Source organism: Carcharhinus amblyrhynchos, chromosome 34, assembly GCF_965287045.1.
Source record: "Carcharhinus amblyrhynchos chromosome 34, sCarAmb.v2.hapA, whole genome shotgun sequence".
NCBI lineage: Eukaryota > Metazoa > Chordata > Chondrichthyes > Carcharhiniformes > Carcharhinidae > Carcharhinus > Carcharhinus amblyrhynchos.
The window spans coordinates 21359124-21385758 of record NC_137357.1 but is presented as its reverse complement, the minus strand read 5'-3'; the positions used below and the strand labels follow the sequence as shown (position 1 = coordinate 21385758).

The window sequence follows — 26635 nt, the reverse complement described above, 5'->3', positions numbered from 1 at the left end:
CTCTATCCATCTAAATCTATGCTAACCCCTACACTAAGCTCCTATTTTGTGTTGTCATCCTTGATGTGGCACCTTGTCAAATGCGTTCTGAAAATCTAAGGACAGCATATCAACAGGTTCCCCTTTGTTCACGTTGCTTCTTACTTACTCAAAGAACTCCAGTAAGTCAGGTAGTCAAACACAATTTCTTTTCACAAAACTATGTTGTATGCCTTTTGCCGTACTTGGAATATAGTGTTCAATTCTGGTTGCCACATTACCAGAGGGTGGTGGATGCCTGGAACTCACTGCCGGTGGAGGTAGTGGAAGCAGATATGATAGTGATTTTTAAGAAACATCTTGACAAATACATCAATAGGATGGGAATAGAGGGATATGGTTCCCGGAAGATTTGGGGGTTTTAGTTCAGTCACGCAGCACGATCAGTGCAGATTTGGAGGGCCGAAGGGCCTGTTCCTGTGCTGTAATTTTCTTTGCTCTTTAGATTATCCTAGTTCCTTGCTATATCCTCCTGAATAACAGATTCCTTCATTTTTCCAATGACCGATGTTCGGCTAACTGATCTGTAGTTTGCTGATGTAGGATAATAAATAGCGGCTGAATAGAAGAGTTTTTGGTTGATTACTTTTGATGAGCTCAATAATATCAAAGACATCCTTATTTCCCTGTTTGCTAAAGCCTCCTTTCCACATCCCTTACCCCACCCCAACCTCCTGTCCTCTAACTGAGTTTCCTTCCTCTACTGTAGATTTATGTTTCGGTTGGTGTTGACAAACCTCTTTCTACCTCAACCAAATACTTGTATTAACCTTGACATTAAACAGATAGTGTTTCACTCTTAGCAAGGGTGGGGTGAGAGAATGAGCATCAAAACTAAGCCCAATTCTTGTCCTCCCCAGATGTGTAACATGCAGATAGATTATGAAGCACTCAAACTAATCTGATGACCCAAATATTGATAGTCAATTGAAGGGAACTCCTGATATCTGTTATGATTTCAGTTGAGACCAATAACTTTTTTCAAAAGTAACCCAAAATCAGTGGTTGACTTGAAGAATTGAGCCACAAGATTCTATGGTTTCAACCAAATGCATGTTTTACTTTGCAGGTGTCTAACAAAGTATACACTTGGGTAAGCACTTTTATATTCTAACACCCAGAATCAATGGAAGTTAAACCTTAATTCTACAGACTGATCTGTTATAAACTATAAATCACATGTTAAATGGCACATACAACAAAGACAAATCTCACAAATTGGCGGTCCATTCGGCGTATTTGTCATTAATCTCAGTCATGAAGTTCTTGAGAACTGTCTTCCTCCCAAAGAGTTCCAGCCCCGCTTCTCCATTTAACCTGGAGTGCGCCTTTCGGCAAATGAGGGTTGGAATCCTTGGCTGTGAATGTCCCTTTGAAATGGAATGGCAAACACTTAAAATAATGGGAAAGGATTGTCTGAGTGCAGTAAAATACAAAGAGCCAAGTTGAAAGGTGTGTGAGACTGCTCTCCACTTTACTGCAGATTTTCACCCTTTGTTTTGAGATTGGATTTGCAACAAAAAAAACCAGTGAACAAAAATAAATGAAACAAGTCACCCTGGGACAAAGCTGATGTTGTGGTGGCTCCATCCTTTTTAGTGAACTTAGTTTTTGCAATGTGGCATCAAACTGTTTCAAATCATTGAAACACAAGGCCAGGAGAAGGTCTTGTCACAGATCAGTTGACAGAAACCAATGGGGACGGCAGGGGGGTTGGACTTACCTTCATGTTGGGTGCGGCGAGGCGCATGCCTGGTCTAATTGTGTTATTGCTGGAGTCTCTCCCAACTGGGGACGGTCTGGCATAACGGGGGGAGGCTGCAAGAGGCAGAAAAGAAATAGATTATTCAAGAAAAAAATTGTAACCGCTCTGTAAGCTGCAGCTTTTGCATTCTGCGTTTTATCGTTTGTTCGATTCCGATTGATAATCACAGGCATGTCTTACCAGGGCAAGAAAAATATCCCCCGCATCACGGTAAGGATTCAGGGGCTGTTTGTAAAAGGCAATGTCGGATTGATTTTGTAATTTTGGGATAGAAATACCAAGGTCCTGGTGCCTGACATGAACGGTGCTCATTGCAGACCTCGTTTAAGAAGGCTGGCTGCATAATTTGCGCAGTTTTTATCTGTGTGGGACCAAGGACAGCGACTGTGTAGCATTAGGAGGAGATAATGGCGGTGTGTGAATCAGGGCAGATTTCTCCCTCTGTCTGTCTTTCCCCGCCCCCTCCCCGTCTCTGATGATTGTTTATACAATTTGATTTAGAAATAATTCGGTAAAAAGGAAAGTCAGTTCAAAAAAAGGAACGCTTTACTCCAAGACAAGAAATGAAAACATTTTGCAAAATACCACCTATTGTGCAATTAATATCACTATTCATCCATTTGTCCCCAACCGCATTCCAACAAAGAAGGTGTTGAGTGCGACCAATTTAATAATAGCGACTTGAATTATTTAAAAATATTTTAAAAATGGAATTAATTTGTGTAATTTCAAGTTAAGTCAGAATCAACCTTGGACAGTTCTGTGTGTCTTGTAAATATAATGGTCTGGAATATTCAGGGTGGAGTAAATTGTCGATTTTTATTTGCCAAACCCATCCAGATAATGACCTAAATGTATGAAGCTAAAAAAGGAATAATATAACCTAGCCTAAAATTAACAACACAAGACAAACTGATCGAATACATAAATCTCATTGTTAATATTTGTGTTAACATGTAGTAAGATTGCATTTTTATATTAAATGTATTTTATCTAATTTTATTTCTGATTACGTGATGCTCCAAAATTTTGTTTGCTTGTTCGATGAGCTGATCTGGCACACTGGAAAATGCTGAAGCTTTGAGCTTCTAAATTAATGGATCTTTACAAAATCTCTTTCAGAGTGAACGTATGCTGGTAAAAGGTGGAAAAATCGTGAATGATGATCAGTCTTTTTTTGCTGATATTTATGTAGAAGATGGTCTGATCAAGTAAGATGGCTTTATTCAGCTTAGCCTTGTGTCGTGTGTTCAGAGAAAAAAATCAATAAATAAATCCTTTATTTAAATAAAAATGAATACTAACTTGCTTGTCATCTGCATAGGCAAATTGGTGAAAATCTGATCGTGCCTGGTGGGGTTAAAGTTGCTGATGCCCACGGACGGATGGTTATTCCTGGGGGAATCGATGTCCACACCCGTCTGCAGATGCCCGTCAAAGGGATGACAGCAGCTGATGATTTCTCCCAGGGAACAAAAGCAGCTTTGGCTGGGGGCACGACGATGATCTGTAAGATTCAGTTTTTCATTCAGTTTGTGACTTAACTTTCATAATATTTTGTACATGAACTGTTTTCATCGCAAAAAAAGTTTGAAAGAACAGAAGTAAATTGATTGGCAAGAAGGTTGGAAAGGGAAATAATGGATCTAATGATTTATACGTGGGTATTGCAGAGCAGAAAGACTAGGATGTTGTAACGTACATGTATGGATCTGCAGCATCCCGTAATGTGTATTGTATAATGTTTGATATTATTTACACATGAACGGGAGGAGTCAGATGGTATTGTACTCACATGCAGAGAATGAGTGCAAGCTGGCTAAGTAACTGCTGGGAATGAGAAGGGGGCTAGCACAGTTAAACCCAATCTCATTCCTAACGCCAACGCATATTGAAGGGCAACCAGGACCTTGACAATCTTGGGTTTTTTCTGTGTCTTTATTTGGGATAACAGCATTAGAAAGAGGTGCAGGAGTAAGCCCTTGTAAACTCCCTGTGATCCTATCTCACCTACACCTTCCTCCATTGTCTGCATATCAGCTCCCTTTGCAGTGAAAAAATATTGATCTATGTCTTGAATGTACTCACTGACTTAGCATGGGGAGAGAATTCTAACTATTCACAACCCTTGGAGTGAAGAAGTTTCTCTTCATTTCAGTCCTAAATTGCTGACCTTCATTAGTTGAAGAGAGTGATTCATTGTTCTGAACTCGCCAGCAGGGCAAATATCCCATCAGTATCTACGTGCTGAAGTCCTGAAGAATCTTAACGGTTTCAATGAGCTCAGTCTCATTTTTCCTTAACTCTCAGACAAATAGGGCTAGTCCATTTGGTCTCTCCTTAGAGAATAATCCCCCCACTTCAAAACTCAGTCTGAAGAAGCTTGATTAGCCTGCCTCTGAGATAAGTAAATCATTCCTGAGGTAAGACTATCAAAATTGCATACATATTGAAATCAGTAGTTATATCTAACTGAGATGTAGTCACTTGGTATAGATCAGCAGTTGAGTGGGAAATTTCCTAGATTTTGTGGCTTGGTCAATTTAGCCGACAAACCATTAAGAAGTGAATGGATAGTTTTATTATGTGGCACTAATGGAAGATACCAAATTTCTATCATTGCACACAATGGAATTGAAGCTGAAAATAAACAGGTATCAAATGTAATTTGCATTTGTTGTCAGAAACCGCAAAGCGCTTTGATAATTGTTGTAAAAGTTGTGCCGAAACTCATGGGATCTAGAGGAATTTAAATCCATTTTGCTGGATTGGAATTGATGCAGCAGACCCCAGGCTCTTTCTGCCCAATTTGAACTCCCATTCAGGACCCTGAGTTTAACTCCTGGGCCATCGTACTTTTGGATACCATCTGCTCTGATCAGCCAGGCTGTGCCAGCAAATGACTGAGTGTCAAGATGTAGCCCCATGTGGTGGAAAGTGCCACATCCCTTGGCAGGAGTGCTTGTTTCATACCTCCTGTCAGCTGAATGAAGCAGTGCTGTTCTGAAGGGCTGTATGCAGCATGGCAGGAAATAATAAGTTTCACCAAGATAAAAAAAAATCACTCTTTAAATATAGTACTTCTAGCTGTTTTTCAGAGGAAGACATGGAATTGGAAGTTTCAACTATGCAGTTGACTGCAGGCCCTTATTCACAGGCTGCAGTTGGATACTGAAATTAATTGAGGCAAATCCTTCTGTCAACTGGGCTCAACAGTGAGGAAATGTGCTATTTTGATCCTTGGCCGATACAGAGTTGATCAAGCCTTGCCACCAGTTTGGAGATGAGAACTACCAAAATGAAGGAAAAGGATAAAAATTGCATGGGATCCCTTATTCTTTATGGTTCACCAATGACCCATGGTGAAAAGTATGTGCAAGGACATTGAATGAGGACAAGTTTGGACTTTGATTTGCTGCAGCCCACGGTCAGATGGTGTGTCCAAACTTGTTGTTTAGGGCCATGTGAAAATAAGATTAATGTCTATGCCCTTAGAATGGAGCCACATTAGAAATCAGAGTCCTCAGGAGAGAAGGAAAAAAATTGGCAAAAAACATGTTTTTAAATGTTGAATTTTAGCGATGAGTGATGTGATGCAGTCATTGACCAAACACCTTGAGGCAGCAGTTACTTGCGGTATTTATGCATTGGCATTGCCCAATCCCATAATTGAAGCTAGAAGAGGTATGCCTTCCAAAAGCTTGATCACTGTGTCAACACACCAGAGCTCTTGTGTTTACTGAACAGCTTTCTTTTGATGCAAATTTGGTGTTGGTTAAAAAGAAATGTTTGTATGGAATGGTTTGTTGAAGTATTCCGCGGGGCCCCACCCTTTAGATCTGAATGAAGTGCTGAATTTGGAATTACTTGCCATGTTAACCTGCACTTCTCCCAAAAACAGACCTTTGCTTTAGCTCAGTTCCCCCACCATCCCCTTTCTTTGTTTCTCAGATCATTCTGATGCACGCATGCCTTCAAAAAGAAGGCTTTTTTTTTAGAACAGTTGTTTCATTTTGGACTTAACTTTTTTCCTTCATGCTTTTATGGACCAAGCTGTGTTGAAGTCCTCTGCTTCTTCATTCTATGTAAATAATTTGTTTACCTGTGAGGTTGTCACTGTTGAATTGAATCTTAGTCTTGCCCAATGCCTGAGCTCTCCTGACCTGCAGAGGGACACTGCATTCCCCAAACTTGCCTCTTGACTGACAACATTAAAGGCTCTTGCATCCTTCTATCGTTGTCCTTATTTAAGGTTTGTCAGCTTGGCATACACTGCAGATCAAGCCTTCAATCCATGTCCAGAGGGGGGGTATTACAAACGAGAAGAGTACTGCTTCTGAATATTTTTGGTGGCCAGTCAGCAGCTCCGAGTGGGCCAGTTGTGCAAAAAGTATATTTGTCAATTCAAAAATTGCACGATCTTCCACAATCTTATTCAAATCAGTGAATAGCTTTTTCTTGTTGATTTTTCTCCCCTCCCCCCCGTTCTCTGTCAAATGGTGGTAATCCCTTTTCTGGGATGCTGTTCCCTACTTAATGACCGTTAATGTTGCTTTTATTTATTGTATTGACAGTGCCAACAAGCGGTACCGTTGCAGAATGCATTCTGCCAAGCACTCTTCCCCTTAGGGGCTGCTGGCCACTGATCAAGAGTTGCAGATAGAAGCTGAGCTTTTTTTTAAAATGCATAATCCCACTGCAGAGGTTAATTGGAGTACCCCTGCCACCATCCAAACAGAAAGGCGACGTAGCATAGTCTGGTGATTGGGGGATCTTCCTGATGTGTACAGCTCACTGCTTGTTGGCAAAACTCACAACATCTGCCAATACATAATCACAAGTTTCTCATTTTCCCAATCCTCCTTTCCTGTTCTGTAACTTCAGTGGTGTGCAGTGCAGTGTCACTGACCCATCACCCAGGTAACATAATTCAAAGCAGAAATTAATGTGCAGCAGAGCAAATGTAGGAGAGGATATATGCAGGTAAATTATCTTAACAAAAATAGTTAAACCAGATCTCATTTCTGCGTACTCTTCTTGACTACGTTACTTTTGATGTGGATATGCCAGTGTTGGACTGGGGTAAACACAGTAAGAAGTCTGACAACATCAGGTTTAAGTCCAACCGATTTATCTGATAGTAAACTTGCAAGCTTTCAGGGTTTGCCCCTTCGTCAGGTGAGTGGAGAGTTCTGGCCTCAGACAGAGCATATAACAGCACACAGTTTACAGATTACACGGTCCCGAAGCACGGTACATTGGGGAGACCATGCAAACGCTACGACAACGGACGAATGAACATCGCTCGACGATCACCAGGCAAGACTGTTCCCTCCCTGTTGGCGAACACTTCAGTGGTCACGGGTATTCAGCCTCTGACCTTCGGGTAAACATTCTCCAAAGCAGCCTTCACGACACACGACAGCGCAGAGTCACTGAGCAGAGACTGATAGCCAAGTTCCGCACACATGAGGATAGTCTCAACAGGGATCTTGGGTTCATATCGCACTATCTGTAACCCCCATGACTTGCCTGGGTTTGCAAAACCTCACTTAACTGTACTGTCTGGAGACAATACACATCTCTTTAACCTGGGCTTAATGCTCTTTCCACTCACATTGTTGACCAGTTTAAGACTTAAATAGCAGGTTAGGTGTAAAGACTCGCATTCTAATCAGTAATCTGTAAACTGTCTGTGCTGTTATATGCTCTGTCTGAGGCCAGAACATTCCATTCACCTGACGAAGAGGCAAACCCTGAAAGCTTGTGAGTTTACTATCAAGTAAATCGCTTGGACTTAAACCTGGTGTTGTCAGACTTCTTACTATGTTACTTTTGTCATACAAGGCAGACAGATTGAACAAAGGAAGCAATGCACAGTTTCCTTTATGAAGTTTCAGTGTTGTTATTGGTGGAGTGTAGAAAGAAGATTAAATCAATGTGATTTTATGTGGCTTGTTGGCTTGTAAACACCAGTAGTGTTACTCGATTCAAAATGGTGTTGTCAGATACAGTCCAGGTTTATAAATACAACCTTTATTCTCATGATGTTTTTTACAGTTCAATTGCTGCACACTAAAACCATGCAGATTATTAGGTAGTTGATTACATTCTAGCATTGAACAGCTGATTGAACTTCATGCATCTACACTTAAGGCACTTGATTTACATCCTTACATACACTGTTTCAATGCAAATGTTTGTTTATTCTGTGGAAGTGTGGAAAGTACTGTAATTGAAATAACATAGTTATGCATTAATTAGGCCAAAGATTCTGTTTTTTCCGAAATAGTCTGCCATCTAATCTTTGCCCTCTCATCACAAACCTGCAAATACTCCATCTGTGGTGTGGGCAGGCCATGTTAACCTCTGCACCAGCTCTCTGTTTTGCACTTGCATCGAGTGAGACTCTGCACCAAGAATAGATTCTTGTAATTCTGGAACAAATGTGTAGAATCCCATTCTCTATCCAGATAATTTTATAATTTTTACAATGTTTATTTCAGTTGACCATGTGCTGGCTGAACCTGGAATCAGTTTGATCACTGCTTTTGAACAGTGGAGAGAATGGGCAGATAACAAGTCTTGTTGCGACTACTCGCTACATGTTGATATCACAGAGTGGTATAAAGGCCTTCAAGAAGAGATGGATTTCCTTGTGAAGGAACATGGTAAGGTCATATTACGAAACAGTAATAAGCGTCTCAAATCTTGCTTAACAATCGGTACAAAACAGATTTGTAACTCCATTTCATGCTCCCTGCTTCTCGGCCTCCATCACATTGATGATACTGCCTTCCGAAAGGGCGCTTCGGAAATATCTTCCTTTTTCCTGAGATTTCCCCTCAGCTGTGTCTTACCCATTCCTGCACTTCTGCCCTCACCCCATTCCCTGCTTCCCCTTCCAGCCTCAGCATTCAAAGGTTCATCCCCTGCCATTTCCACAAACGACTAAATGATGCCACCACCAAACACATCTATCCCTCATCCTCTTCCCCCCCCCCCCCCCCCCGGGGTCAACATTCTGCAGGGATTGTTGCCCCCACCCCCCATTCGCTCTAAGTTCCTTGTTGTTTCCCCACAGCACCTTTGCATGCAATCACAGGGGCTGTAATGGCTGTTATGTTACCTCCTCCCCCCCTTCTCACTGTCTAAGACCCCATAGCAGGTGAAACAGCGATTCACTTGCACTTCTTTCACTTTTATCTACTGCAGTCACTGTTCACAATAGGATTTTCTCAACAATGAAGAAATTAAATACAGATGGGTGACTGTTTTGCGGAACCCCTTCGCCCAGTCCACAAGCATGATCCTGATCTTCCTGTTGCTTGCCCGTTCACCATCTTGTTATCACGCTCACGTTTCTGTCCTGGACCTGTTGCAGTAAAACCTAATACAAACTGGAGGAACAGCATCTTATTTTATGATTCAGCAGTGCACAGCCTTCTGGAACTAGCATTGAATCCAGCAACTGGGTACTGAAAAGGTTATTCCAGCAGTAATAATTAGATGTGCTCCAGAACTTGGCACTCTCCTAGCCAAGCTGTTCCACTACAGCTACATGGCAATGTGGAAAATTACCCAGGTATTCCTTTTACGCAAGAAACAGAACAAATCCAATCTGGCCAATTGCTGCCCCACCAGTCGACTTTCAAAGTGATGGAAGGAGTCATTAATAGTGCTATCAAGTGGGCACTAAATCAGTAATAACCCATTCATAGATGATAAACTTGAGTTCCACCAAGGTCACTCAGTGCGTATCCCCATTACAGCCTTGGTTCAAACCTGGACAAAGAAGTGAACTCCAGAGTGAAGTATTTGTCATAGAGTCAGAGGGTTACAGCATGGAAACAGGCCCTTCGGCCCAACTTGTCTATCCGCCCCTTTTTTTAAAACCCCGAAGCTAATCCCAATTTTCTGCATTTGACCCATATCTTTCTATATCCATGTAACTGTCTAAACATTTTTTAAAAGACAAAATTGTACCCACGTTTACGACTACCTCTGCCAGTTTGTTCCAGACACTCACCACCCTCTGTGTGAAAAAATTGCCCCTCTGGACACTTTTGTGTATCTCCCCTCTCACCTTAAACCTGTGCCCTCTAGTTTTAGACTCCCCTACCTTTGGGAAAAGATATTGACTGTCTTGCTGATCTATGCCTCTCATTATTTTATAGACCTCTATAAGATCACTCCTCAGCCTTCTACACTCCAGAGATGCAGATTAGTCTATCCAGCCTCTCCTGATAACTCAAACCATCAAGTCCCGGTAGCATCCTAGTAAATCTTTTCTGCACTCCTTCTAGTTTAATAATACCCTTTCTATAATAGGGTGACCAGAATTGTACACAGTACTCCAAGTGTGGCCTTACCAATGCCTTGTACAACTTCAACAAGATATCCCAACTCCTGTATTCAGTGTTCTGACCAATGAAATCAAGCATGCCGAATGCTTCCTTCACCCTCTGTTCACCTATGGCTCCACTTTCAAGGAGCTGTGAACGGGTACCCAAGATTTCTTTGTTCTTTAACTCCCCCTAATGCCCAACCATTAACTGAGTAAGTCCTGCCCTGGTTCAGTCTATCAAAATGCGTCACCTCACATTTATCTAAATTAAACTCCATCTGCTATTCTTTAGTCCACTGGCCCAATTGATCAAGATCTGTCTTTGACATCAAGACAGCATCTGACTGAGGATGATATCAAGAAGCCCTCGCAAAACTCAAGAAGCTGGAATCGGGAAAATCCTCCACAGGCTGGAGTCATAGCTGGCATAAAGGAAAATGGTTGTGATGATTGGAGGTCAATCATCTTAGCTCCAGGACATCACTTCAGGAGATTATCAGGGTAATGTCCTGGGCCCAACCATCTTCAGCTGCTTCATCAATGACCACCTTTCCATTTTAAGATTAGAAATGGGGAGGTTTGCAGATGAAGACACAATGTTCAGCACCATTTGTGACCCCTCACGTATTGAAGTATTCCATGTCCAAATGCAGCAAGACCTGGGCAACATCCAGGCTTGGCTGACAAGTAGCAAGTAGTATTTGCAGCACACAAGTGCCACACAAAGACCTTCTCAAACAAGAGAGGATTTAACCATCAATCTTTGACATTAAATGGCATTGCCATCATTGAATTCCCTCAGCACCCAGAGGGGTTACCATTGACTAGAAACTGAATTGGTCTCGCCACGTAAATACCATGGCCACAAGCAGGTCAGGAATCCTGCAGCGAGAAACACACCTCATGACTCCCCAAAATTTGTCTACCATTTGCAAGTCAGGAGTGTAATGGTATACTCTCCACTTGCTTGGCGTAGCTCCAACGACACTCGAGAAGCTGGACATCATCCAGAATGGAGTTTGATTGCTATCCCTTCCACAAATGTTCACTGCCTCCACCACTGACAAACAGTGGCAGCAAAGTGCACCATTTAGAAGATGCACTGTAGGAACTTACCAGGATTCCTTAGGTGGCACTTTCCAAATCCATGACCACTACCATCTGGAAGGACAAGAGCAGCAGGCACCTGGGAACATCACCATCTGGAGGTTTCCTTGCAAGTCACTCTCACCATCCTGACTTGGAAATATATCGCTGTTCCTTCACTGTCACTGGGTCAAAATCCTGGAGCTACCTCCCTATCAGCAGTGTGGGCGTACCTACACCTCAGAGACTGCAATGGTTCAAGAAGGGTAAAAAGTCTGACAACACCAGGTTTTAGTCCAAACGATTTATTTGATAATAGACTCACAAGCTTTCGAGGTTTCCCTCTTCGTCAGGTGAATGGAGAGTTCTGGCCTCAGACAGAGCATATAAAGCACAGACAGTTTAGAGATTACTGATTAGAATGCGAATCCTTACACCTAACCTGCTGTTCAAGACCTGAAGTGGCTGACAATGTGAGTGGAAGGAGCACTGATCACAGTGTGTTTACTGTGTTTACACCAGTCCAACGCTGGCATACCCACATCATGGTTCAAGAAGGCAGCTTATCATCTCATGCAACTAGAAATGGGCACAAGATGTTAATCTAGTCAGTAACACCTACATCCCGTAAATTAATAAAAAGAACTTCAGACCATGAATTCTGTTGTTCATTTTTATATATTTTTTCCAAATCCCTTTCCCCATAGGGCCAGTTTGTAACTTGTGCTTGTGTTTCCATTTCACAGAATGTCAACCCTTGTTCTGCTGTTAATAAATTCTTTTATCTGACCTTCCTGCCACAATCGGCATCTGTCTGATATCTTTTAACACTGTCACTACCATCCCCTTTGTCTTGTATCCATGATGTGGAGATGCTGGTGTTGGACTGCGACGGACACAGTAAGAAGTCTCTCAACATCAAGTTAAAGTCCGACAGGCTTGCTTGGAACCAGGACCTTTCAGAGCCCCGAAAACTCGTGATTCAAAACAAACCCATTGGACTTTAACCTGGTGTTTGACAAGGTACCTCACAAGAGGTTATTGCAGGTCAGGGGACATGGAGTTGGGGGTAGGGTGTTAGCGTGGATAGAGGATTGGTTGTCAAATAGGAGGCAGAGAGTGGGGGTCAATGGGTGCTATTCGGATTGGCGGATGGTGACTAGTGGAGTGCCCCAGGGGTCGGTGCTGGGGCCTCAGCTATTTACCATTTATATAGATGATCTGGAGGAGGGAACCGAGTGTAGGGTGTCGAAATTTGCTGATGACACCAAGATTGGTGGAACGGCAAATTGTGCGGAGGGTGTGGAGAGTCTACAGAAGGATCTAGTTAGGCTGGGCGAATGGGCCAGGAAATGGCAAATGGAATTTAATGTTGGCAAGTGCGAGGTGGTCCACTTTGGTAGGAATAATGGTAGGAAGGATTATTACTTACGGGGCGAAAAACTGCAGCAGGCGATGGTGCAGAGGGACCTCGGGGTCCTTGTGCATGAGTTGCAAAAACCCAGCTTGCAGGTGCAGCAGGTGGTCAGGAAGGCGAATGGGATGCTGGCCTTCATAGCGAGGGGGATTGAATATAAAAGTAGGGAGGTCTTGCTGCGGCTGTATAGGGCATTGGTGAGGCCGCAGCTGGAGTACTGTGTGCAGTTTTGGGCGCCGTACTTACGCAAGGATATTTTGGCCTTGGAGGGAGTGCAGAGGAGGTTTACTAGGCTGATGCCGGAGTTGAGGGGGTTGAGCTATGAGGAGAGGCTGAATAAACTAGGCTTGTACTCGTTAGAGTTTAGAAGAATGAGGGGAGATCTCATTGAGACGTATAAGATGATGAATGGGATGGATAGGATAGAGGTGGAGAAACTCTTCCCGCTCAGAAAGGATAGTAGGACTAGGGGGCACAGCCTCAAGATAAAGGGGGGGGGGGTGCGGTTTAGAACGGAGTTGAGGAGGAACTTCTTCACTCAAAGGGTGGTGAATCTCTGGAATTCTCTGCCCGTTGAAGTGGTGGAGGCTGCCTCGCTAAATATTTTTAAGACGCGGGTTGATGGGTTTTTGATAAGAGAGGGGATTAAGGGTTATGGGGAGAGGGCGGGAATGTGGAACTGAGCCACGACAGATCAGCCATGATCTTATTGAATGGCGGGGCAGGCTCGAAGGGCTAGATGGCCTACTCCTGCTCCTATTTCTTATGTTCTTATGGTGTTGTGAGACTTCTTCTTGTATCTGTGACATCTTTGTCAAATTTCTTCCCAGCAACCACCTATCTCTGAGCTTGTAGTTTGCTGCACACCCTCTCTTCAACAATCTCAAATCCATGACATTTCTCCCTCTCTTCAGTTGTGAAGAGGAGTCACATGGATGGAAATGTAAATTCTGTTTCTTGCTTCCCAATGCTGCTGGACATGTTGAGCTTTATAGTAGTTCGTGTTTTCATTTGTAATTCCTTGTATGGGTTGGTGAATAAATACACAAAAAGCAGCAAGGTCCCAGGCCCCCATCTCTGATAGCTGGGGAAGTACAGGTGACACAGTAGCAATTCAGAACCTGTGAAACACAGGAGTGTTGGGAGAGGGAGGAAGCCAGACAGAATTTGTGCCTTTTGTTCACTGTCCAGTGATTTCCACTGAAAAGCAGGGACTTCAGGGAAGGACAGAATTAGGCTTGGTTGTGATGCACTCTGCCTAAATAGCTTGTTGATGCTCATTGACCAGACTCAGAAATATGAGCGCACGGATCAGATGTGGAGACTGGCTAGAACTTGTATAAACATAGTAAAGCACGATTCAAGAAAGAGTTGACAGATAATCATAGTCATACAAGTATACAGCACAGAAAAGGCCCTTCAGCCCATCATGTCTGCACCTGTCAAAGAGAAACCATCCAGCTATTCTCAAGTTGTTTTTCACCACCTGGTCTGTGCCTTAGCATCAGAAATGCACATCTGACTGCTCTTTAAATGTTATGCAGTTCTATGTTTTCACCTAGCTTTCAGGCAGTGATCTAAACTCCTACCACCTTTTGGATGAAAAGGGTTTTCCTCACATTCCGCATCTCCCCCACCCCCTCCCCCTCCAAAAGAAAACTCCTGCCTCTTACTTAAACCCTGTGTCTCTCAGACATTGATCCCTCGACCAAGGGGAAAGATTTCTTCCTGTCTGTTTATGCCCCTCATAAATTTATAATTCTCAATCGTGTCCACCTCAGTCTCCTCTGCTCCAAGGAAAACAACCTCATTCTATCCAAACTAAAACTTTTCAGCCCAGGCATCACCCTGGTAAAAGCGGATCTGGAATCTGGAAATAAAAATGCTTTAAAATCTCAACAAGTCTGATAGCATCTGTGGAGGGAGAATAGAGCCAACGTTTTGAGACAGATTGACCCTTTGTCAGAAATCTGCTGAGAACATCCTGGTAAATCTTGTCTTCATCATTACTAATACTATTATATCCCTCGGAAAACATGGATTCCAGAACTGCACTAGCTGTGGCATAATCAAAGTTTTATACAGTTCCAGCATAATCTCTCTGCCTTGAAACTCTACATTGTGGCTAAGAAAGGTAAATACACCAAATGTCTGAGCTATTTTATCCACCTGCCCTGCGACCTTAAGGGAACATTGTTCCCCTCAGTGCTTCCAAGGGTCCTGCCTATCATCATATATTCCTTGCCTTGTTTGTCCTGCCAATTGTACCACCTGACACATATCCAGATTGAATTTAGTTTGCCACTGATCTGCCCAGCCTGACTATATCCTCCTGTAACGATGTCCTGTGAATCTGTTAAAGTTGCAACTGGAGCATTTGCTTGGCCTGTCGTCAGATTGAACTGAACTGCTCCTTCTGTCAATTTGAGGAATTAATAAACTAAGGATGGCATGATTCCGTAGATTTGCACACAATTCAAGATTATGTGCAACAATTGCCTGTCACCTTTTTTACAACTGCCTGGAAATAGTGGAGCTCATCAACTCAAGGCTTTATAACTGGGAGGGACCAGGGTTTGAGCTGTGATGCTCACTTCATGCTGATTTAAAAAAGGATCAGCTGAAAAACTTATCAGAGCATAACTTGATCCAAATAATGCAAAAAAGACACAGAATTTTAAATCCATGCTTTAATTTGTGAAATATCTGGATCAATCACTTTCAAAATAACTGGAAAAGATATTGGCCAAGATTCTCTCATTTTCGCTCTAAGCACTGTGGTGAGCGGGAAAACTGCTGGCGTAAGCAACACTGTCAGATGGAATTCTCCATTAGCATGTTTAAATATGCATTGAGTTAAACAGCCAATCCAAACAGCAGAAACTACTCTTTGTGTTAAAAGAACTCCCCAGTGAAACTGACCATCAAAGCACTTCCAAGAGGTTTTAGGACAGCTGTACCTATAAGAGGAAGCAAGGGGTTCTGCTGGGGAGTCCTGACAGGCCATTTCTATAAGAGCACTTTAGACGTCTTTTAACACTGCCTCAATCCCTAACTTGCAATGGAATGTGGCAGTGATTTTGAAGGCTTCCATCTGTCCCTGGGGCATGGATATCAAAGTGACCAGGGCACTTCACAGTTTAAAGAACAGAGACAATAATGAACACCTTCCAAGAATGATGTCTGAAATCACCATCCTGAAAGTGAACTGCACCTTTCCCAAGGAGCAAGGACAAATGCAGCCATGAGACCCCCAGCCGGAGGTGGCAGATCCAGGTTTATCAGTTCCTGACCCAAGCCTGGCCTATGGACTTCCCGCTGGATGGCTGGGTGACAGCTGCATCAGTGGCGGACCTGTTGAATCGAACTTCCAGTCCAATACTTAAATGCAGATGAGGATTTCTAACTATTCATCTGATTGGCGCTTTGGGCCTGATTCAACGGGCCACCGGATTCCCATTAGGGGCTAGTTGGGCCGAAGGGCTGTTTCCCGTGCTGGGTTGTTCTTTAGTGGCCCCAGTGAATGCCATCCATTACCTGATTGAATGGAAAAATGATGCAAGAGATTGAAGGTAGCAGAAAACCTTGAGTGAGTGAAGAAGAGGAATCAAATAGCCTTGACAGTTCAGCCAGTGAGTCACAGAAAGTCCTTCAAAGTGCAGGTTCTGTCATTAATCAAATCTTGTTCCATGAAGTGATTTGCTGATGCTCTGGAATTGTATCTGGGCAGGCGCCAATACAACAAGGACAGGATGAGAAGGGGAAAAATATGAACGAGTATGTTTTGAACACGTCTGCTCTGACACTGGTTTTACCACTGTGAAGAATAAAACACAGTGAGATCATGAGCTTACAGTTGAAATTGCCACCTCTGGTTTTACCATTTTTGATTTTGTGATCAGAAACATACTTGACCACTTCAGTGTTCCCTTGGCGAACATTCCATCTTGCACGTTTACACAAAACTCTGCTGTTATCAAAGGCAAAGTACGGTGGATGCTGGAAGCGGAAACAAGAACAGAAAATGCTGGAAACACTCAGGTCTGATAGTAGCCGTGGTGAGAGTATAGAGCCAATGTTTTAAGTCAAATTTCTGTGGAGATGTTTAGATCTGCCCACCAGCAGGACCCAGACCTTCCTGTGGCTTACCATTTCATCACCCTGCTATCCTGTCCACATAGCCATCCTTGGCGTTTTGCAATGTTCAAAGGAAGCCCAACAAAAACTAGAGGAACAGCACCTCCTCTTCCAATTGGCACTTTACAGCCTTCTGTAAGTAACATTAAGTTCATCAACTTTAGGGCATGAACTCTCTCCTCTACCACCCTATTTCCATTTATATTAATTTCCTCTTTTCATCTTATCCATCCGTTTTTATTACTTTGTATTATTTTTACTTTTCCGCTTCTGAAGTCTTGTTCTCCATCTTGTCTTCCACGCACACAGACACACACGTCCCAGGGCCAACTGTCACTTTCTCATGTTGTCCTGTGACAATCGGATCCTTTGTTCTGCCATTGGCAAATTGCGATCTCTTTATGGATACTCTTAGCACCTTTGTCACACTTTATCATCACCATAGCCCCCCTCCATCCTTGTGTTATAAATTCTACTTCGATTTTCTTTGTCTAAAGCTCTGACGAATGGCTATCCTGATTTGAAATGCTGACTCTATTTTCTCTCATGATGTGGAGATGCCAGCGTTGGACTGGGGTAAACACAGTAAGAAGTCTGACAACACTAGGTTTTCGTCCAACCGATTAATTTGATAGTAAACTCACAAGCTTTCGAGGGGACTCCCTCTTCGTCAGGTGAATGGAGAGTTCTGGCCTCAGACAGAGCATATAAAGCACAGACTGTTTAGAGATTACTGATTAGAATGCAAATCTTTACACCTAACCTGCTGTTCAAGTCCTAAAGTGGCTGACAATGTGTGTGGAAGGAGCACTGATCACAGGTTAAAGAGATGTGTATTGTCTCCAGACAGTACAGTGAGTGAGGTTTTGCAAACCCAGGCAAGCCATGGGGGTTACAGATAGTGCGACATGAACCCAAGATCCCTGTTGAGACCGTCCTCGTGTGCGGAACTTGGCTATCAGTCTCTGCTCAGCGACTCTGCGCTGTCGTGTGTCGTGAAGGCCGCTTTGGAGAATGCTTACCCGAAGGTCAGAGGCTGAATGCCCGTGACCACTGAAGTGTTCACCAACAGGAAGGGAACAGTCTCCCCAGTGTACATTGGGGACACCATGCAGACGCTACGACAACGGATGAATGAACATCGCTCAACCATCACCAGGCAAGACTGTTCCCTTCGTGTTGGTGAACACTTCAGTGGTCACGGGCATTCAGCCTCTGACCTTCGGGTAAGCGTTCTCCAAGGCGGCCTTCACGACACACGACAGCGCAGAGTCGCTGAACAGAGACTGATAGCCAAGTTCCGCACACATGAAGACGGTCTCAACAGGGATCTTGGGTTCATATCGTAGTATCTGTAACCCCCGTGACTTGCCTGGGTTTGCAAAATCTCACTCACTGTGCTGTCTGGAGACAACACACATCTCTTTAACCTGTGATCAGTGCTCCTGCCACACACATTGTCAGCCACTTTAAGACTTGAACAGCAGGTTAGGTGTAAAGATTCGCATTCTAATCAGTAATCTCTAAACTGTCTGTGCTTTATGTGCTCTGTCCGAGGCCAGAACTCTCCATTCACCTGACGAAGAGGGAGTCCCCTCGAAAGCTTGTGAGTTTACTATCAAATAAATCGGTTGGACTAAAACCTGGTGTTGTCAGACTTTTTACTCTATTTTCTCTCCACAGATGTTGTCAGACTTGCTGACTTTTTCCAGCATTTTCTGCTGTTATTAAGCTTTATTTATTTGTCCACCCCTGTGCCTGCTGCATTGCCTTCTTGTTTGACATACCTCAATTCTAAAATTCTTATCTTTGTTTTCAAATCCCTCCAAGGCTTTGATATTTTCTAACTCTGTAAGCTTTGGAATTATCTCCTTCAGCTTTGCATTCTCTTCTCTCCTTGTTTAAGGTGCTGCATCTGATCGAGCTTTTGGCCAACTGTTTTAGCACCTTATATGGCTTCATGTTAAAGTTTGTTTTATGTAAAAGTCCAATGAAATGCCTTGAGAAAGTTTACTTAAAGGCACAATATAAGCAGAATTAGTTAATGTTGTATGTTCAGTTTCAAGGTTTCTGACCAGGAGCTTAAACAAACGACATTCAATCTATAAATTATAGAGAACACTTGTTAGTCTAAACATTGTGCTGTCGTATGACATAAAATAGCAGCTACCTTTCAGTAAGTCCAAACAGAGTCTCCACAGTTAATTTAGCACGAGGGCACCAGATGCCCCTGATAAGGAATGGCTCCAGCCTTGTGATTGACTGCTTCCACCCAAGCATATTGAGTTGGATGTATACACCTTATTATGTAATCTGTGATATAGCATGTGCCACTTACTTAACCTTGTGCGGGGGCCATGCCTTAACTTCTTGTACTGTGGAATGATGTGTTTAAAATAAATTTGGTCAGGCAGTTGAACGTTAAGTTCTGGCAGTCAGGGTCTGCCTCGGAAAAGATCTTCATTTAAATCATACTTATCTCCCATGATCTGGCAGCCAATCTCCTCAAAGTCAGGATTATGTCTTGTTATGGATGGAACATAGTGAACTCAAAAAACTTACAGCTTTCTGATCCTTTCCATCAGGTGTTAACTCCTTCCTTGTCTACATGGCTTATAAAGATCGTTACCAACTCTCTGATGCCCAGGTAAGGCACCAATGACATAGCTGAGATCTACTGGGGAAAAAAGTGCTCCCCTGTTCAGTTTATCACAATAACTTTTTTGTTGTTTGTCTGTGTTTACTTGCAGATGTATGAAGCCCTGAGTGCAATCCGTGATATGGGTGCCATTGCTCAAGTTCATGCTGAGAATGGTGATATTATTGCTGAGGTATTCTTGTTGCGATGACACCATAAGCATTAAATACTGTTCAACTCAATTGAGGTTGCATTCAGAGTGTGCCATTTTGTAGCACAATGAGTTAAGCAGCCAGTAATTGGACATTATAAATTTGCATTGAAGTCCAATCCAACCTGACTTGAATGGTCTCTTGATACATAACTCTCAGTGAAATTGAGTTTGCCCTTGTTGTGATTCATTGGAGTCTGTGAACAGGAGCAAGGCATTTCAGCCCCTTGAGCTTGTTGCATCATAAATTTCAGATCCGTATCTAAACAACCTAAACCTGCCTTGGCTCCATGTTTATAAATGGAACTGAGTGTATAGGAAATTATTTCATAACTTGGCACCAGTGAGGGTGTTTCATGACACATACTGAATGCTTCTGAATAACTTTATTCCAAATAGTTTTCATGGTGTAGGATGAATTAAACATTAACAAATAGATTCTGCTATTAAAGGGTTAATTCCATCAAACATTAGAAATTTTAATGATGGAACTCAAGTTTGCAATGGGTGAACCTGTCACAACTTAAGGGTAGCTCTGAGAAACTTCCTTTGATACCAACTAGCCTGTTTAACAACAAAACCACATTTGAGCTTGATGTTGTACAGTGACAAGATTCAGAGAAACAAATTTTATTTCTGACTGGAATGGCTGAGACCAGATTTGGGATTCCCAGCCTGAGCTCATGTCTGTAAAATGCTGGACCTGACACTCAGACATAATACTTCGTCAACTGATTTTCATAAGAGACTGCTTGGAAATAAAGGAAGAGAGTGCCTTTCTCGACCTTTGGAAAAATGCTGCTTTTTATTGAAAACAGTAAAGGTAGCGGTGGCATTGTGCTGAGCAAGACAACTGCCTGAGGTTTTTTGTGCTTCATCCAGAGGCTGCTCACATTGATTGGCCCCAAGCTCCATAGCCACTCAATCCCACTGAAGCAGATCTTGTTTGTAGCCTTGATCCTGAGTTGAGTATCAAACTACATGCGTGCTATCACTCAGACTGTCAACTTGCACCTCTGTAGCATTGCCTGATTCCATCCCTACCTGAGCTCATCTATTGTTGAAACCCTAGCCATGCCTTTGTTACTTCTAGACTTGATTATTCTAAGTCACTCATGGTTGACCTGCAACATGCTACTCTAAGTAAGTTTGAGCTCATCCAAAACTCTGCTCCCCATATCCTTACGAGCACCAAGTCTAGTTTATCCATCACCCCTGTGCCTGGTAACCTACAAGCAGCAGCTCGATTTTTAAAATTCTCATAATTGTTTTCAAAGCCTTTCATGTTGTCATCTTTCCCAATCTCTCTGATCACCTCCAGCCCCACACCCTCAGACACTGGCGTACAGCAATCACTGATAAAATTCAATCTCCAGCCAAACTGGTCCATGCTGCTGCCATGAGGAAAGATTGAAGTTGTTGACAGAAATCAGTTACAAGCTACGTTTTCCTTCAAATGACAGAATGACTAAATGCGTAGCAGGTATGGTTTCAAGGCCTGTTCTGAAACCTGGGCATTTCATCCTCGTTGACTCTCCAATGCAGTTGTGACAAGCTACTACAACACTGGATGTGTGACCTTTCAAGGTAAACATGTTGTTTGAGGGAACTGTTGAAGTTCCATAATATTAATTGGTGAAAGGCAGAGCAATGAAGTCTTCCAGTCTCAGGGTCAGCAGTCTTTCTTCAAAAAAGACCATGAAACCAGCCAGCTTACATTAATCTCATTGCTGTATTTGCCAATGTAACAGTCATGGTATTTAAATATAGTTTCTGGTGTCTAAGATATGAGGGCTGTTTGTGAAAGATAGGAAACAGCTATACATTATAATTTTGATTGTCAGCCATTCCTCCAACTCAAATAAGAATTGAAGAGAAATGTTAGATTCCTGGACGTTGCATCAAACAATCTCCACCTGAAATATTTCTCTTGCATTTTCTCTAAATTTCCTCGTAGATTCAGGAGTGGGTCTTGAATTCCTACCTATTGTGTGTTTGTATCCGTCAGTATTTTACTGACAAAGAGTGATAGCAAATCTGTTTTATAATTCTACAAACCTATTTAGTTCACTTGATGTTCTGTTGCCTGGATCAAGGAAGATATATTAACAACTGCTTCCAATGGACAACTTTACATCAAGTCAGGATGACCTGTGAGAAAGGAATGTTGGAGCACAGAGGATCAGGAATTCCAGAGGAGAGATGAATGCGACTACAGTGGCCATCAAGGCAGCATTTGACCCAATCATTAAGAACTCTGTCAAAATTGAAGATAGTGTAAATCAGTGGAAAATCTCCATTTTCAGAGTCATGCTGAGCACAAAGGGAGATGGGTTATGGTTTTGAAGGCCAGTGCCCTCAACCCCAGGACATCACAACAGGAGTTCATCAGGATGGTGTCCTATTCCCAACCGTCTTCAGCTTCTTCATCAATGGGCCTTTCCTCCATCATCAGGTCAGAATACTGAGCAACTAAGAACTTGGAGCAGGAGTCAGCAATGTGGATCCTTGTATCTGCTCTGCAATTTGATAAGATCATGGCTGTGTCCCCAACTCCACAATTCTGTCTGCCCTCCATCACCCTTGACTCCCCTGTTGATCTGAAGCCCAGGAACTCAGCCTTGATTATTTCCAGTGACCCAGCTTCCACTGCTCTCTGAGAAAGGGAATTCTGCAAACTAATGATTGTTTGAAAGATGCAATTTCCCCTGATATCAGTCTTAAATGGGAGACCTCTAATTTTTAAACTGTGTGCCTTATCTAGACTCCTTCCACAGCAGAAAATATCACCTCATCCTTCCAAGTCCCTTCACATGTATGTTTCAGTGAGATCACTTCTTTTTCCTTCAGATTCCAATTTTGTCCCAACCTGCACAAGCTTTCCTCGTAAGATAACCCTTCATCCTGGGAATCAGTTGAGGAAACTTTTTCTGAAGTGCTTCTAATGTAATTACATCTTTTAAGAGAGGAAGTGAAAACTGTACGCAAAACTCCAGATGAGACCTCACCAAAGCTCTATCAGCTGCAGCAACATTTCCCAACTTGTATATACTAAAATCTCTTCATAGTAAATGCCAACGTTCCATTTACCTTGCTAATCTCTTGCTGTATTTGCATACCAACATTTGTGAGTCATGTACTAGGACATGCAGATGCATCTCCACTGTACAGTTTTTAAAAAAATATATTCTTCTACCTTTCTTAAAGTTCCTCCATTCTTCAAGTTAAAAAGCCAATGCATGGAGCTGTCCGAGCAGACCTGAATCCATCTCCTTACCTGATTCAAAAACCAAATTCAAATTAAATCCAATTCACAGTCCTCACAAACGGGGCAAACAAGATCCAAGGGGACAAGATAAGGTATGCACCTGACCTTGGGCTTGATCTGATACTTGACTTAGCCATTGACCAGGAACTATATTCCAGCCAGGAGATTCTGGTTTCACCCCTGCCTGGTCTGTGCTGCACAGTTCTGCAGTCTCTTTCCATTCAAATACATACTGCATTTTCACACTTTCTGCCCAAGTAGATAAGTTTATATTTTCCCACCTTATCTGTCAAATCTGTTAATCTGTCTAAATTCCACTGTAGACCTTTATGTCCTCTTGACAATCTACTTATCTTTCTGTCATCAGCACATTTAGCTACCGTAATGTCTGGCCCCTTCATGCACGTCATTGGTTCAATATCAGGTAATGTTTGCTCCATACGAGTATCAGACCAACTCCAGGATGGGAAAATCTAACATCTCCCCTTGACATATGAACATGTGATTTAGAGGTAGGAATGGTCCTTCAGCCCGTCAAATCTGCTCTGCGGTTCATAAGATCTCTTGTAACCTCAACTCCACATTCCTGCTTTCACCCCTTATTAATCAAGAATCCATCTAGCTCTCCCTTTAAAATATTCAACAACTCTGCTTTCACTGCCTTTTGAGTTCCAAACACTCACTTCTCATTGTTTTCTTAAATGAGCTGTTTTTAAACAGTGATCCTGGTTCCAGATTTTCTGACAAGAGGAAATCTCCTCTCAGATGCACCCTGTCAGTACCCCTTAGGATGTTGTATGTTTCAGCCAAGTTGCCTTTCATCCTTCTTAACTCGAGTGACCATATGCCAAACCAGTCCAACTTTTCATCATGAGTCTACATGCCTATTTCTAGTGTTAGTCTAATAATCCTTCTCTGGACTGCTTCCCGCACATTTACATCTTTCCTTAAATAAGGCAACCAATATGATACACAATACTCCACATGTGTTCTCACCAATGATCTGTACAACTGAAGCATAACCCCCCGAACTTTGGTTATCATTCCCCCTCACTATAAACAGTGACATTTAATTAGCTTTCTAATTACTTGTTGTTCTTGCGTACTAGTTTTTTGTGATTCATACGTAGGGGCACCCACATCCCTCTGAATCTCAGATCTCACAGCCTTCTTTTTATATTTCCTGCCAAAATGAACCTCTTCACATTTTTCTCAATTATACTCCATTTGCCAGATCTTTGCCCATTCGCTTAACCTATCTGTGTCACTTTGTACCTGCCTTGCATCCCGTTCACAATTCACTTCCCTACCAATTTTTGTGTCATCAGCAAATTTCACAACCATACCTTTGGTTCCTTCATCTAAGTCATGTGTATATATGTATATGTACACAGGTTGAGGTCCCAGCAGTGATCCCTGTGGCACACCACTCGTTGCTTCCTGCCAACCAGAAATGGACACATTTGTGCCTACTCTATTTTCTGTTAGCCAGCCAGTCTTCACTCCATGCCAATATGTTAATTCCTGCATCATGTGTTTTTATTTTCTGCAATAACCATTGATGTGGCTCCTTACCAAATGCCTTCTGGAAATTTAAATACAGTGCATTCCCCTTTCTCCACAACACATGTAATTTCTTTGAAGAACTCCAGTGAATTGTTTGCTGGAGCTGAGAGAGAGAGAGACAGAGCTAAGATTTTACCTGTTAAAAACCTGTTTAAAATAAGTTTAAAGCACTTTACTCTTTGTAGAACTGTTTAAAGCATTTATTTATTGTATTTACTGCTTTAAGAATTCTGAGGGTGTGGTGAAAAGGCATTTGTGGACCAGCCTGCTTTAAATCAGCGCCAGGTTTAAAAGGAGGCCTGGTGTAGACAGCGGGCAGCGTCTGAGCGGGCAGCGGAGTGAGGGGAAGCAGAGTGAGTTAATAGGGCTTAATATCAAAAAGGGCTTGAGGGAAAAAAGGCCAGGTGAGTTTGTTTGAAAAAAAACAAGGAAAAAAAATTTTTTCCCATAAAAAATTACAGTGAATAATGGAGGGGCATGTGATGTGTGGTTTGTGTATGATGTGGGAACTGGCAGACCCCAGGGTCCTTCCCAGTGACCATGTCTGCAGTAAGTGCAGGTTGCTGGAGGAGCTCCAGCTCAAGGTGGATGAGCTGGCCTCTGAGCTACAGACACTGAGGCTCATCAGGGGGAGAGAGGGTGCCCCTAGACTGGCTAAATCTAAGGGTCAGGGACAAAAGGGGGCTGCTGGGAGGAGGAGGAAGGGGGGTGAGGAGCGGAGGCCTCAGCCTCTTAATCTGCATAACAGGTTTGAGGTTCTTGCTTCCAGTCTGGAAGAGGACAAGGCAGGTGAGGTTGGTGAGCAAACTGCACACGGTACAGTGATGCAGCAGGACATAGGCAAAGAGAAGGGGAAAAGGAACGTAGTAGTGATTGGAGATAGTGGGGTGAAGAGTATTGACACTGTCCTTTGTCACAATGACAAAGTGCACAGAAGGGTGTGTTGTCTGCCTGGTGCTCGGGTACAGGATGTCACAGCTGGGCTGCAGAGGAACCTGGAGTGGGAGGGTGAGAACCCGGTCGTTGTAGTACATGTGGGTGCCGGCGACGTAGGCAAAGTGCGGACTGAGGATCTGCGGAGGGAGTATGAGAAGCTGGGAATGGAATTAAAAAGTAGAACCGACAAGGTGGTCGTCTCTGGGCTACTGCCTGAACTGAGTGCAGACGGGCGTAGGGTTGACAGGATAAAGGAAGTGAATGGGTGGCTCAGGGATTGGTGTGGGAGGAATGGGTTCGAATTTATGGGGCATTGGCACCAGTATTGGGGTAGGTGGGACTTGTTCGGGCGGGATGGGGTTGGTCTGAATCGTGCTGGGACCAGAGTGTTGGCGAATCGAGTAAAGAGGACTGTAGACAGGGCTTTAAACTAATTAGGGGGGGGGAGGGTGCGAGGGTAGGTGACGCTACGAGGTCTAAAGTTAAGGATAGGGTACAGGTAAGGGAAGAGGCCGAGGATGTCCCAATTGGTGGCGTTACGGCAAATAGGGTCCAGGTGAAGGCTGGGATGAAAGCGCTTTATCTGAATGCACGAAGCATTCGGAATAAAGTGGATGAGCTGGTGGCGCAGATCGACACAAATGGATACGATCTGGTGGCCATTACAGAGATGTGGCTGCAAGGTGACAGGGACTGGGAGATGAATGTACAGGGCTATCAAGTGTTTAGGAAGGATAGGCAGGAGGAAAGAGGGGGTGGCGTAGCTCTGCTGATTAAGGATAGTATCAAGGTGGTAGCAAGGGATGATATCGGAGCCAAAGAGCAGAAAGTGGAATCGTTGTGGGTGGAGATTAGGAACAGCAAAGGGAGGAAGACGCTGGTGGGTGTCGTCTATAGGCCCCCGAATAATGATCTGGAGGTGGGGCGGGCTGTTAACACGCAAATAAGTGCGGCGTGCAGAAATGGGACGGCAGTAGTTATGGGAGATTTCAATCTGCATATTGATTGGTCGACCCATGTTGGACGAGGTGGGCTCGAGGAGGAGTTCTTGGAATGCTGTCGGGATAATTTCCTTGAACAGTGTGTGTTGGAGCCGACGAGGGAGCAAGCTATCTTGGATCTGGTGCTATGTAATGAGGCGGGTAGAATTAGGGACCTTGCGGTGAAGGATCCTCTTGGAGAGAGTGATCATTGTATGGTGGAGTTTCTGGTGCAGATGGAGGAG

General features: G+C 43.2%; 1 protein-coding gene across 2 annotated transcripts in view; it reads left to right on the top strand.

The window, feature by feature from the left end:
- Positions 1 to 1795: 1795 nt before the first annotated feature.
- Positions 1796 to 26635, top strand: part of LOC145361448 (dihydropyrimidinase-related protein 2) — a 45145-nt gene continuing 20305 nt past the window's right edge. For both annotated transcript variants that reach the window (XM_080217266.1, XM_080217265.1), the window contains exons 1-6: positions 1796 to 2014; positions 2927 to 3015; positions 3129 to 3313; positions 8311 to 8475; positions 19377 to 19438; positions 19542 to 19622. In XM_080217266.1, coding sequence (XP_080073392.1) covers positions 1976 to 2014; positions 2927 to 3015; positions 3129 to 3313; positions 8311 to 8475; positions 19377 to 19438; positions 19542 to 19622 — 621 coding nt within the window. In that variant the 5' untranslated portion in view covers positions 1796 to 1975. The remainder of the gene's footprint in view (positions 2015 to 2926; positions 3016 to 3128; positions 3314 to 8310; positions 8476 to 19376; positions 19439 to 19541; positions 19623 to 26635) is intronic.